Source organism: Gastrolobium bilobum, unplaced genomic scaffold (assembly GCF_033153095.1).
Source record: "Gastrolobium bilobum isolate Gb01-03AN ecotype WA unplaced genomic scaffold, APGP_CSIRO_Gbil_v1 utg26554, whole genome shotgun sequence".
Lineage (NCBI taxonomy): Eukaryota > Viridiplantae > Streptophyta > Magnoliopsida > Fabales > Fabaceae > Gastrolobium > Gastrolobium bilobum.
Window position 1 is genome coordinate 99,360 of NW_026897614.1, and position 14,963 is coordinate 114,322.

Below are 14,963 nucleotides of genomic sequence, written 5' to 3' on the forward strand. Positions count from 1 at the left end.
ACTATGGAAAACCATTTTCTCATATGTTTTTTTACGCTTTGATTTTATGAATTTGTTGGATCTGCTCATATTGGTTATGAAAATGGTACTGGATCAAGATTATGAAACATATTATGAAACTATTGATTTGTTAAATGTATTTACAATATTCCTTTGGTACCAAATAAATATTTAAAGAATACGTAATTTTTAACTAGAAATTCTGATGTGAACTGACCAAGGAAGTTCGAAATCAGACAATAATGTTGTAAGGGACACCTTACTTTGGCTATGAGCTCGGCTTCTCAATAACCTTTCACATTCAGAGACCCTCAGAGGCTTGGCATTTCGTAGTTTCAATTAAATATTGCACGTTCTTTCTTATATTTATTATTACAATTATTGTTGAAATAAAGATTTTTATCATAAACATACTTACAAGGAATGATATTTTCTGTTATAGCAGTTGGACTTGTTATAGTTTGAAAACCTCAATATTACTAAGATTTATCTCACTTTATGTATATTTATGGTAACATTTCCATAAAGTAAAAATGCCTAGTCTATGTTTGACAGTTGATAGATGGGGAATAACAGTCAACTGTTATGAGGATCATATGGAGTTTTATGTTGTGCTTGGAGAAGAAAGAGCGTATGTTATTCTACCATGACAGAATAGAAACTTTTGTGTATAGAACGGACTAAGTGGGACTTAATCAACACATCTACTAATTGTAATAGTAAATAGGTCTCATATAGTTTAGATGTTTGCACATCACCTTTGCTCATATAATCTAATCTAATATAGATGTAATAGTGAGATTGACTTTACATCTAATGTATAATTATCTTTAAGGATGTTATGTCATTCGCCTTCCTTTACAACCATTTTTTTTAGTATCTCATATCCCTTTATTATTTTATAATTTTTTTTATACTTTTATTTAAATTATTTTTTGGATTAATCATAGGTATCCTCCACAGGATGCAATCCTGTTCGGGTGGGTCTAGGATTCAGACTTTAAACTCCTCCCAAAGATGGTACCGGGAAGGATCGAACATGATTACCTATTATTTAAAGTATTAATGTGATATTCTCTATGCTAATTAGTTATAGGGGGCATTATAATTCAGATAAATTTCAGTTACAAAATAAGTTGTACTTAAAAGAACAAATTCTTATAGTTCGGATGACCAATGTTTGGTACAGAGGACTCTTAAGAAGCATTACGTACCATAGCTTGATGAGATGGTATATCGCAAAATTCTCATATACACAAGTCTACAATTATACTTTTTTGATAGATGTCAATGTGTTGAAAGTGTAATGATATAACTTATTTACTTTCGAGTTTAAATCTTTTCACGGAGAATTTGAGCTCTAACATCAGTTTGTGATGTTTAACAAATAATAAAGTGATAAAGTATAATTTGATTAATGACAATTTTAAATATCTAAAAAAATAAAAATGATGAGAAAATAATAAGAAAATTAAATTAAATTAAAAAAGAAATAAGAGTTATCAGAATAGTTTTAATTGATGAACTTCTTCTACAAGTGATTTGATATAGCTTTAACCAATGAGTCTTCACTGGAACAGTATGTGAGTGTATCTACAAGACATTTTGATGCTCAAGTCTGATTTTATGTAAGTAGGCTTATTCATATAGAAGAATATGCATACCCTTGGTTAACACACTTGTATTTATAGTGTAGGGATTACCAGCTTTAGGGGATGCCCCTGATTGCTTCCTCCAAGTGGTGAGGCAACAATGTCTCTAATTGATCCTTGTGTAGGTGGCTTGAGATGGCTATTCTAGAAGAGTTGTAGAAGTAACATAGCAAAGGTATGTGCCAACCTTTTTGACTAAAAGCCCTTCTTGCTTTGAATTTCCCAATATGTCCTTCTTACTCTTCAATCTAGGCTCTTGTTCAAGAATAGCAATAACATTATCATTGAAAGACAAGTTGTTAGTTACTCTTTTATTTGTTATGTTGATAATGAGTAGATAGTATAAAGGAAAAATACATTCTCCTGTTGCTGGAGAAAGTAATCTCCTGTTGTCCATACATCAAAAAATGTGCCACGCTTTTTTTTATAAAGGTGGGAATTGAAAAAATTCTTCCCCTACTATTGTAAACATTTGATGAATTGTCTTCTCTTTTATTATGAATCCCATGCCATCTTCTCTTCTTTGTATGATATATGGGCTTATTGTATGTAAAGTAAAAGAGTCAATAGAAAAGTAACCAATAGGATTAAAAATGTAGTGTGTTCAAAGTCAAAAGTTGTAGGCTAGTTGTAAAAGTAGAAAACTAAGTAATTTTGTGATATTTTAACAACCAAAAGCAATTCTTCTCCTGTCCAAAATGGTTCAGCCGAACCTTATATGTAGGAAGAGAAGTATGTGGACCAATAATATTTAAGCCTTTGTTGACAAAATGGAAAAGCTAACAAGTTACTTAAACTAAGTTAAAGTAACTTAGATATTTCAAGACAACCAAGTAGGTTCCTTTTCTTTCTTGAAGCTCCATGAAGCTTTCTTTCTCTTCCTCTCTTCCTTGTGTTTTCCATGGCTGAACTTGGGCACTTGAAAAGGGGTTAAGTCACATCTCTTAAACTAAACACTTTTAGGTGAAAGTTTCTACATGAAACTTATAGTTTAGGAGCTTGTGAATCCAACCATACAATTTGTTTTCCAAGAGGGGCTGTTTAAATGGTATTTTATCCTCTCCAAAGTCATGGATGTATGGATGACTTGGTGTGAAAAGATGATGATTTCAAGGGTTAAAAGTGTGGAGATTAACCTAGTGTTCTCCTAGAAGCTATACAAGGTAATCTACTTGATTTCTAGTGGTTTAATATTGAGATATCTTTGTTCTTCCTATTTTAAGGCTGAATATATGATGTTATAATATTAATATTTGATGAGGTTTTGACGGGATTAAAACTTGGTTGTTGAATTAAAAGAAAACTAAGCAAACTAGTCTAAAGAAAAAGTGGCAAACCCTAATGGAGGCAATCTGGCCTCTGTTTTGAAAAAAATTTAATTGGAGTTGTAGAACTCCAAACGGAGTGTGGTTTAAGCTAAAAATTAATGATATGTAAAGTCTAGTATAACATATCAAAAATTCAGAGTAATCCAATCAGAATTAGAGATTTCGTGAGTTAAAGAGTGAAGGTTGTTCAGGCTATAATGAAATGTTGTTTACCTTTAGCCCAAATTAAAAAAGGCATATCTCACTCATTCTTTTATGAAATGAAGTGTGTGAGACATAAAATTAAAGTTTAAGGTGTCTAGTTTCTTGTCAAAAAGACTGGATTTTTATGAGATCTGGATCATGCCTAGAATGTGAAATGGTGGACGGTGTTTGAAACTGCCCTGTGTTGGCAGCATGTTACATGGAGTTTCGAAAATTCATAAATCCTTCGTTTCTTAACGAAACGAGACTAATCTTATGTAAAATTAAAGCCCTAGATGTCTAGTATTTTGAATAAAATTTTGAGAATAAACTGGGTTAGATAACATTCCAGAAAAATATTAAAGTGTCTGCTGTCCTGTTTCTGACAACGGGTTTAAGCAGTTTGCTTACGACGGACGTATCTTGAGTTATACTTATCGAAACGAAGCTTATAATACACCGTTGTAAAGCTTACGACATCTACATTAAGATGTTGAAGTCTCAAAATTTTATAAAAACAATTCAAGTAAAGTGGTTTAAAGAATTGGATAAATCACTTAAGTAAATTGATAAATTAACATGTTAATGTTAATTGTTTGAATTACAAGTAACACTTAATCAATAATTGATAGTTTCTTGTTTGTGATACTAGTTGTATTCAGGAGCAATATATTGGAGAAACAAGTTGCATGTGAGTAAAGTTTCGCAGGTAAGCTCTTTATTTAAGGAGTTTTCTTCTGATTTATTGTTCTACCAAAATCCGATGAGATGATGGTTATTGTTTGTATTAATAATGTGGTTCGACATTGAAATAATGGTATGCTTATATGGTAAATAAAAAAGTGATATGTGAGGTATGTTGTTATATAATTTAAATAATGAGTTTAAAGTTGATGTATCTGTTAATATGTGAAATGACTGACGTTTTTGTTAATATGTAAAATGATTGACGTGCATGATAAAATGCGGAATAATTGATGTGTTTGTTGACATGTAAAATGATTAACATGTTTGTTAATATGCGAAATAATTGATGTGTCTGCTGATATGTGAAATGATTGATGTGTCTGACGACTTGTAAAATGACTGGTATGCCTAATAAGTTTAGAGATGTACTGAGTTTGAAATTCTAATGAATTTTTATGTCTGATAAATTTTATGTGTGAGGTTCAGATACTTTGATGTTCTGATAAATTTGACAGTAAATTGGTTGTATCTCAAAAAGGAAAAAGTAATGAATACTAAATATCTGCGATAGTTTGTACGGGTAATTATCAAAAAAAGAGATGCTTTGTAAATGTGCTAAATTGAAAGTACATAATTCAATAAGGTGATATATATATATATATAAGTGAATTTCGTACGAGGCCAATGAATAAACTGGTCGTACAAGTTAACATCATTCGATTAATGGATAACTCTGGTGGAATGTGATAATTTATTATCGTGAACACATCCGGTCCTCGAGTGGTTCCAGCTATTTATAATATAAAGATAAGTATATCTGTGAGTGTAGGTATAGGTTTATCTTGTATTTTTGTGATGTATTATAATGTGTAGATTGAATGTGTGTGTGTTGTAATGTTTAATGTATTTGTTTAATTGATGAATTATTTTGTGTGATGACGTGTTTTATTTGTTAATTGTTGTTATCTGTTGTTTTTTATTGTATTTGTAAGTTTTATTGATATTATGAAAATTAATGAAATTGTCAATATTGATTTTGAAATGAATATGATAAAGTAATGTGAGTATGTCTGTGAATGCTATGATACTTGAAGATATTATTTCGAGAGTATCAGGTTATCAGGAGAAAGATGAAAACTTCCATAAGAACTGTAGCATTGAATTATATGGTAAATTCTGTAAGGTTTTGGTAAACTGTGAATGGTTTACTAAATTAAATAAAGTTGTTTGGAAGTGGTTGTGTGTTTACATATTTATTATTTACCGTAGTGTGTTTACAAATTATTGGTAAATTCTATTTTTAAATTTAAATATGTTAAAAATTCCTTCTCAAATTGTAATGATTACATGTAAATTAATCATATGATATAATTGAACTAGAATTAATGGTATGGAATTTTGTATGTTGTGTGTTGTATATTTTGTCTGAAAATTGTATGCGTAATCTGTATGTTTCTGCTATTCCGCGTGTGGTGACCAATTATGTAGGAAGCAAGCTTAAGAACGAGAGAATATCCTATAAACTTAGAGTTTACTGGGATTTTAAATCTCCCCCCGCGTTATGGATACACATTTCAGGTGCTCTCTCGGATGACGAGTTTTCAAAGAACTAATGACGCAGAAAAGAATGAGTAGCAGAGATATTAGGAGCAGCGCGATTGACTAACGTTCGGGATTATGCGTATATGCCTATGTTTCGGATAAATCATGTATTTAAGTTGAAGATATTGTTGGTACAACAATATAATTGATTTGAGATTTTGTAGTCAAAGGTTTGGATATGTTACGTACAACAAAGCATGTTTGTATGTTTCAAATTTGTTGAAAGTAAGTAGGAATCCATGGATAGATTCTGAAGATATTAATATGAATTTGTTATGTATTGGTTATGTCTGGATATCAAGTTTGAGAATTTGAATAGTCCGATAAATAGAGGTTATGTTGTCCATTTTTACTAAATTGATAATTGTTACGATTTGGTGTTAAGTTTTAATTCTATGCAGTTATGGGGCTGTATAGTTTATTACAATGATACGAACATAAAGGATACAAAGGAAAATTTTTAATTAGTCACGTAGTTTCAAGAGAACTATTGTGATACTTATAGGAAGTCCTCTGCTATTCTTATTAAATTAAGTGCGCATATATACCATTTTTGTGTAGTATTCCGGTTAGGTAAATCGGTCGGGTGTTACATGTTGGGCATTGAGAAGCTTAGTCCGACGAAAATAATATTTTGGATTCCAATGGAAGAATAATTACCCTTGCACAAAGGGTGGAAGAAAGGAAGAAGACAAGGGAATGTGTTGGGTTTGTGGCTGGACGAAACAAATAATAGGTCAGGATTTAGAGGGGTGAGTCCTACAAGGGCAATCCTACCTAATCAGGCCTTAGAAAATACTGAAGTATGACCTACTAATGGGAATAATGAAATAAGATATGGGCAAGGCCCACCTATGGCTAAAGGGCAAAATGGTAATTTCACCCTAGGTTCACTTAATTTCTTATTAGTTAGAGGATAAGTATGGAATTTTGCAAACAACCAAACTTAAGGGCTTCAATCTGAAGGGATTGCCTCCAAAGATAGGGGAACCACAATGACTAATCAAAACCTTAGCATAGTGATAGGGAACAAAGGAGTGAGATTCCGACAGCTGTTGCTCGAGGAGCGGAACGATAAAAGACAAAGATACTTATGCTTTGCTATGACACACCATTTTCACCTGATCGTATATGTCAGAATCAACACTCAATGTTATGTTCTTGGGGGTGGGCGAACCTACGTAAAGAATGAGGGGTTATTCAAAGAAGGAGTAGACAACGGTCACAGGGTGCTTAATCAAGGAGTACGCAGGGAGGAACATGCAGGGCATCGGTCTTGAGGAAAACATTTTAAAGGGCAAGTACGATAGAAAGGTAGAGCATCTTTAAGAAAGACTCAACCTTTGTGTATGAATATAAGTTCTAAAGCTCTTTGGTCAGAAATTCAAGAATTTGCAATAGTCGAATATGAGTTTGGAGTGCCTAAGGATGCAAGTTCACTGGTTAAGAAAATTTCTATTATACACAATCTCTGTTAAATTATTGGTATAACCATCGCACTTTGAAAATATGATCTTAATTCGACCACATCCATGTGTCTGGTGGTCAAGCATTCAATTCCAATATGTTTAGGAAATTGAACACTCTTGCAAAATAGAGGCAAGGTGAGAAAGGAATTCGGCAATGGCAGTTTTTTCACTTCAATCATAACTTGGTCTATATGCTTCGAACAATAGGATCCCAATGGAAATTCTCATATTACCTATCTTCTTTCTTCACCTTGAGGACAATGTGAGTTTTAGAGGAGTATTGATGGGCTTGAAAAGGAGTTAGTTAGTTAGGAGATTTTTCTAGATATTCTTAGATGATAGGATAAAAGAAAGGGGAATGGGTGGAGTGGGGTTAACATGAATTAAGTGAATAATGGGGGAATTGGAGATCTCTTGGAACCTAGGTGTGTTGGTTCTAGGGTGAGGCAGGGTCTTTTGGTTTATTTCTCCGCAATTAATTTTGTAAAGAGCTAGTCTCCATTATTTTACTCTAATATAATTTTTTAGTTTCATCATTTGACAAAGTGATTGAGCCTATTTTCCTTGTCTTTTTAGTTTTGTGCTTTTGATAGGTTTTGAATAACACTTGCAATTTGGAAAAGGCATTAATTGTAGTTTTTGAATTTTTTTCTTTTGGCATTGAAGTTTCACTTTAGTAAAAACATCCAATTCCTAGGAACTAAAGTTGTTAACTTAATTCAAAAAATTCACAAGGTAGACTTTGGATGTGTAGAAGACATGGTAAACCTCTAGCATTTCAGATATGTCGAGTCAATTTGTAGTGAACTCTGTAAAATGCTTATATATAGCATATTCATGTTTCTGGGTGTTGACAAACATTAGAGAGCAAAATTCACCAAAAGTAAAAAAAAGAAACATTGGAGAGCAATGGATAGAGCTATAAAGATTTGGGTTGAGTCCCTTTGGCGTGATGACTGCTCAAAACAGTTAAATTACTTCTCACATGAAACAAGTAATGGAGAATTTTTCTGTTTTACTTTTATATGTAGCTTTTATAATTGGCTTTAATGTTTCTACAGTGAATGTAGATAAGTTGTCTACATTCACTCCATAAGCGATGTTGTTCTGCATTGAAAAATTAAAAAATATATAATGAAAAATACTATTATAACTCTGAAATAAATTATAATTACAAAAATACCTTAATTTCCGTCTCAAAACAACATCATTTTAAGCTTAATGTAGATAACTTATTTACATTGAGTGTAGAAAAGAGAACCCTTTATAATTATGTAAAGCGAAAAACAAATGTATTCAGAATGTGAGTTGGATTATGGATTATGAAAGGTATACGAGTGTGCTGGATTTTGTGACTTAAAGTTGTAGTCATTCAATAAATAAATTGATACTTTGGTGCTATGATTGATTACAGATTAGATCTCCTTTACCAAATGTGGATGGGCTAAAATCTTATTTCTAATGATTGTATTATCATTTTTAATCTATTAATTTATTTACCAGCCTGCCACAACAAGTGCAAAATCTAGGTGCACAATCAACTGAATGTCCTCACAATAAAGTCTAAAAATGTCTCATAAAAATCTTAATTATTGCGTTTTATTTAATAATTTTTTTAACTAATATTAAAGAAAAAAACCTTTTTATCCTGAGAAAATAACTTTTTAATTAAATCGGCATGCTTTTATAGGCTATATATAGAGTATATTTATAATTTATACATAGAAATGATTAGCAAAATGGGATTCATGAATTAAATGGATTTTTAAGCGAGTTTGTACGTTGAAATGAAGAATACATATTTGCCGTAGCTCACCGAAAAACCCTAATATTCGGGGTGTATAGTATGGTACATAACAATTAATGTAATTAAATATAAAGTATAAGATCATTACCTAAAAAATTATAAAGCATTAGATGAATTTAAAAAAGTTATCAAAATAATTAGATTGAGTAAATTCTAATGTTCGTCAAAAGATTTTCGGAACATTAATTTAGTTGTAGAAAAATAATTTTCCAAAATCGAACTATTCAAAAGTAACTGTTCATTGTGATTACAAAATTATTGTTTGACGACTGATAAAAAAAAAATTAAAACTAATTTGATATTAAAATTGGTGCTCTACTGTTATTACATACAAGAGATATGATCTGGTTACAAATTTTTTTTACAAATTACACTAAGTACGACCGGTCGTACACTGCATGAATAAAGTATAACCACTGTCGTACTTAGTGTAATTTATAAGAGTTTGTAAACAAAAAATTTTGTAAAAATAACATGTCCCTACATATAATACAGGTAGGATATCTAAGAATTTACCAGCGTGGTAGACGGATACAGCTACCTCCAAAGGAAAATTAATTTTCCTCACCAAACTTTCATGTGTCAAATTCGTGAAATATGAAGAGATCAGCATCGTGTAACCTTCTGAATCACAAAATCTACTAACCTCTCCTTGCCATTTTTTTGTCTGAATGTCAGAGACTCCGAATGATGTACCATGATGATTATGCATTTAAATACCCTGGCATTAACCACGAAGCACATGAATCCAAAAGTAAGGGATTGATACATAGGGTTGGCAAAACAGGCCAACCCGGCTCGACCCGGCCCAACCCGCATTCAGCCCGAAAAAAATGGGTCGGGTCGGGTTGGCTCGAAAAAAAAACGAGCCAGAAAACCCAACCCGGCTCGACCCGAGCCGGGTTAGGGTTGGCTCGCGGGTTGGCTCGATAATCAGCTCGCGGGTTGGCTCGTAAAAAAGCTCACGAGTTAGCTCGAAATGATGCTAGTGGGTTGGCTCGCGGGTTGGTTAGCTCAAAATATTGGCTCACGGGTTGGCTCAAAAAATTTAATTTTTGTGGTTTGTTCTCCTGTATAAAATTATTGTATTTTGCAGTCCAACTACAAGTAGAGTAGTTTACAAAATCCAAAAACATTAAATGAAACACAAACCACTCCACGAATCACAGGAGTCATTTATCATGATTTTCTGAATTACTCTAACTCACGATAACCATAAAACGTATGTAAAGCCAAAAAATAAAAAATAAAAGAAATCCATTATATATTTCAATGATAAGCATCTAGAATCAAAAGCCAATCATGAAAAAAAAGGACCTGCAAAAGCGACCAATATAGTAAAGTCCATCAGTGGAGAATCCAACAGTAAAGTCCATTGTATTTTATTAAAAAAAAAAAAAAAAGAGTAACCCGCGAGCTGGCTCATTTGAGCTCGGGTTGGCTCGGGTCGGGCTAAATCGAGCTGGCAGCTCATTTTTGCCAACCCAACCCGGCTCGTTTTGTGCGGGTTACGAGCCAACCCGACGGGTTGGCTCATTTTTGCCATCCCTATTGATACAACTGTGTTAAATATATAGTGCACTTAATAAAAGTGGACCAGCAAGTAAGTCTAGTAAAACTAGTGGGTGGTTGGTGGTTTGGTACACAACTTCATCTAGCTAGCATTCCATGTTTTTGTTATGAACTAACTAACCTCTTAAAACCCCTACATCAACTAATCTTCTTGTGGCCATTGGTCCATTCTTCTATTTAATTTATAGTCATCCATACAGCAAGACCAAGTTAGAGGGTTATAATATTATTCCTGAAGAGATCATGACAAAGAGTGAGGTGAAGCTGTTGGGAGCATGGCCAAGTCCATTTGTAATGCGGGCTCGGATAGCTCTTAATATCAAATCAGTGGAGTATGAGTTTCTTGAAGAAAATTTGAGGTCCAAAAGTGAGCTTCTTCTTCAATCCAACCCTGTTCATAAGAAAATCCCTGTTCTCATTCATAGGGACAAACCCATTTGCGAGTCTTTGGTCATTGTGCAGTATGTGGATGATGCCTGGTCCTCTGGCTCTCCTATTCTCCCTTCTGATCCTTATGACCGCGCCATTGCTCGCTTTTGGGCTACCTACATTGATGATAAGGTATAAATTTTTGTTAATCCCATGTCTTGTTCTCTGACATTTATATGTCATTGATATTTGTTTGCTGATTAGTGGTTGAAAATTACTTTCATCCTTCATTCATCAAACCAAACTCAAACTAGAATGAAGAGATAAAACCATTGTCCATATGCCACATTTAATAAAGGGATAAATAAGAGTTATGTTGTAGGAAAAATAATTTGGTTATGTTAAGATAAGACAAAACCAAATTATTGAACAAAGTGTCTTATCATATTTTTTTATTATTTTTATTTTTTGTCTTTTAGTGTTGCATGACATCATGTAACATGATAAAATAAAGACCCTTTAATAAATCTAAGAAAGTTTTTACTTTTTAGTATAGTGAATAGAAGAAATAGTGTCAACCAAAATTGAAAATTACATTCTTTCTCATGTGCAAGATAAAAAAAGTGGCAGGTTAGTCCTACTAAGCTCACAAAAGGGTCATTTATTATGTGAGTCTAGAATAAGCAGTATTTAGATTAAAAATATGCTAATTATAATACTAAAACATGTGACCTCCTAGTATAAGGGCAATAATAACAATTGTTGCGTCAAGGTTTTTATTTAAAAATATAGAGTAAAATTAATCTTATCTTGCATAAGATATTGTATCTCATGTTGTGAAATAAAATCAAGGTGAGATCCACTAAAAAAGAAAAAAGAAAAAAAATCAAGAGGGGATCCACCTTAATTTTGTTTTACAACATAAGTATATACTATCTTATGCAACATAAAATTAGTTTTATCCAAAAATATAATAGAATCATTCATTGATCCCTTTAACACCTCAAGATATTTTGGGAAAGTTGATTCGTAACATAATATTAAAGTATATAACCAAATGGTTTAGAGTTCAATCATTAATTTCCTTTCTACAAATAAAAATTTAGAAATTTCCGCACAAGATAAAAAGGGTTCGTCCATTATCCACACATGAAAAAAAAAATCATAAAATAAGTTCCCTCCATTGTGTGCAAGTTATGAAATATGAAATTTCAAAGGTGGAAATGGTGTGATTTTTGCAGTGGTACCCGGCCATGAGATCAATTAGAGGAGCAGAAGGAGAGGATGAGAGGAAGAGATTGTTACAAGAAGTGGGAGAAGGATTGGCTTTGCTGGAGAATGCTTTTAAAAAAAGCAGCAAAGGGAAGGACTTTTTCGGTGGTGACCAAATTGGGTTCCTGGATATTGCACTTGGAAGCTTCTTAGGGTGGCTGAGGGTAACAGAGACATCCAATGGGGTGAACTTGCTGGACCAGACCAACACACCTAAGCTGGCAAAATGGGCTGAAAGGTTCTGTGCACATGATGCTGTCAAAGATGTTATGCCTGAGATAAGGAAGCTTCTTGAGTTTTCTAAGATGCTAAGGGCCATGATGGCTGCTTCTACTCCAAAGTAAATGTTCTTTTTAACAAATTAGCAGGGCATGCATGCAGTGTTGCTGAGGTTTTTAATTTTGTAGTTTTGGAACTTGGAATTCAAATCTTCTCACTCTTATGTGATTAACTCTTTTGTTGTAGAGCTAAAAAAATTTGAGGGGCTCTTAGTCTTTTTTTAGTTTGTCTTCTTTTGTGATGAATTGCGTATCATTATCAAGTTAATCGTTTGCCTGGATAAATCTAATGTTATATCAATGTTATTAAACCGGACTAATCATCAACTCAGTCGTGAAATCTAGTTAATAAATCATTGGTTGAACCGTTTGAATTAAATTTATATTAAAGACATATAATAAATATATAATAGGACAACTAAAATGATTTAACTTTGTGATTAACGTATCACTTCCCTCCCCTTAGGTCGAATTAACCTCGGTTGAATCCGATTTATAACCGGTTTGGTTTTAATAAAACTAGTTATATGATTCTCCCTTTCAAGGCAAAAAAAAAAATCAATAATAATAAATATTGCAATTTAAATAATAAATTACGGTATTAATTTCGTTTTTAAATATTTTACATCATTAATATAATTAGTTGAGCATGAACCTGGCGCCCACTAATTTGACAGAAGAATTATGTGCAACTATCCTATGACAAGTTCTCGTGGTCGTGATACCGTTAATTGCGTAAAATATTTGGAAGCAATATTAATATCGTAATTTATTGTTTAAATTACAATATTTAATTTTTTTTCTCTCCTTTTGAGCAACTTCTGCACTTCACTTTGATTTTGACAATCCGATTGGATCTTAACAACAAGGACTATGCACGTATTTTTTCAGTAAAAATTTAATTGTTATATTTATGTTATGAAATGAAATTGTGGATGTTTCACCTCCTACTTTTTCGTCTCCTTGTAGTTATGTATTTCAATTAAGAGTAGTGTAACCACTTATATCATCTTTATGGTGATTAACCATTTATCTATTCTTCTTTAATCTATAAATACATGTTACTGTATGTAAACTTATAAAGAGATACATGAAATGGAATAAAGTCTCACGCATATTCCCTTGACTCATATTCTCTTCCTCTATTTTTCATTTCTATATTTTTTTCTTATATCCCCTTCAACTGTGAATACCAACCACTCATCATTTCCAAATACTTGATAGGTCATTAATCATCTGCTGCTGTCGGGTAGCAGCCAAAGCCAAAAAAAAGTTCAATTATGAGAGATTACCATTCACGTAGAGTACCATCTATACATCAAATGAATCTAAGGGGCCGTTTGGTACGCGTCATTCTCTAAGATTTCTAAGAATCTGAATTTTTATAAATTTTAAATTTTCAGATATTATCGTAAATTGAATGTAAAAATTATATTTTTGAAAATCGAGATTCTCAAACAAACAAAAATTCTCCCCTACCAAACCTCACGAAGAGTATTGTCCACGTCAAATGAGTCTGAGCAAAAAACTTACACTAAGGGTTTTGACAATATATCTCAACTCAAACCTTAAAGTATTGGGTTTACGAGTCTTGCTACTTATATGTAATATATTTAGCTCATTTCGTCCTAATATGAGATTTTTTCTCACTCACACTTAAATTCTCAACCGTATGATTAATAAAAAATGGAAATTTGTGAGAGAGCAGGCCACGTGGTGGAATCCGTCCCTCTTTGTTCTATGTTATAGCCATGTTAATTAGGACTGTTACACTAGCGGAAAAACATAATAATAAGAAGGGGAAAAAAACAAAAATCCGTGACCATGTTTGTGAGACGGAAATTCCAATGAAGACTTAGATTAAAAACCCAATTAATAGTAGCTCATTTGGTATATGGGTGTTGAGTAGTTGAGGTGAAAATAGATGTTCGATCCTCTTCAGTATCACCTTTCGAAAGAGGGTTTAAAACCTTAGAGCTTGTTTGATTGTCTTCTTGTTTTTTTTATTCTTAGAACTGTTTTGTAAAATAGTTATGAAAACAGATATTTTTTATATTTTTTCTTTTTGAAAGTTAAAAAACAAAACAGAAAACAAAAACAACTTAGACATGTTCTCTAAATTTGATTCTAAAAACAAAAAAACAATTATAGTTTTCAAAATGTTTTTTACAAAACAGGTGCCACCAAACAAGTTTTTTAATTTTTTGTTCTGAAAACTAAAAAACCATTTTTAAAAACAATAATCAAACATAATCTTAATCTTCTGAATTGAAATAATCGTAAAGCGATAAACCGATAAAATATTTTAAAAAAAAAACCCAATGGACAGATGTTATAAATTGATAAATTAATATATAAATAACTTTACAAGATGCAAAGTACTTCTTGTCTACTCACAAAAAGTTAGTTGACACAGTTTTAAAAGGGAGATGTTGCGGTTGATAATTTAAAGAGTAAATATTATTTTTAATCCTCAGCAAACGATGTCTGTTTTAATTCCTAACAAATAAAAAAATTATTCGTGGTTCTAAAGAAATTTAAAATGAATCCATTTAGTTGAAATCGTGATCCCTCATAAATTCAAAAAAGATTCATATTAATTCCTCAAAAAGACTAAAATAGATCCACTTTGAATTTTTTAAAGACCACGAATAATCTTTTTATTTGCTAGGACTAAAGCGGACATCATAAAATCTACAGAAGACCGAAAAAGATATTTACTCTTTAAATTACCAAGCGCAACA

The 14,963-nt window shown here is 32.1% G+C and overlaps 1 protein-coding gene across 1 annotated transcript; it reads left to right on the forward strand.

Moving 5' to 3' along the window:
* The first annotated feature begins 10,498 nt into the window (after window positions 1-10,498).
* Window positions 10,499-12,307, forward strand: LOC133308610 (glutathione S-transferase U17-like). Its single transcript, XM_061509251.1, has 2 exons — window positions 10,499-10,861; window positions 11,911-12,307. The coding sequence occupies exons 1-2, from the start codon at window positions 10,544-10,546 to the stop codon at window positions 12,283-12,285; spliced, it is 693 nt and encodes a 230-aa protein (XP_061365235.1). The 5' UTR covers window positions 10,499-10,543; the 3' UTR covers window positions 12,286-12,307.
* Window positions 12,308-14,963: the final 2,656 nt, after the last annotated feature.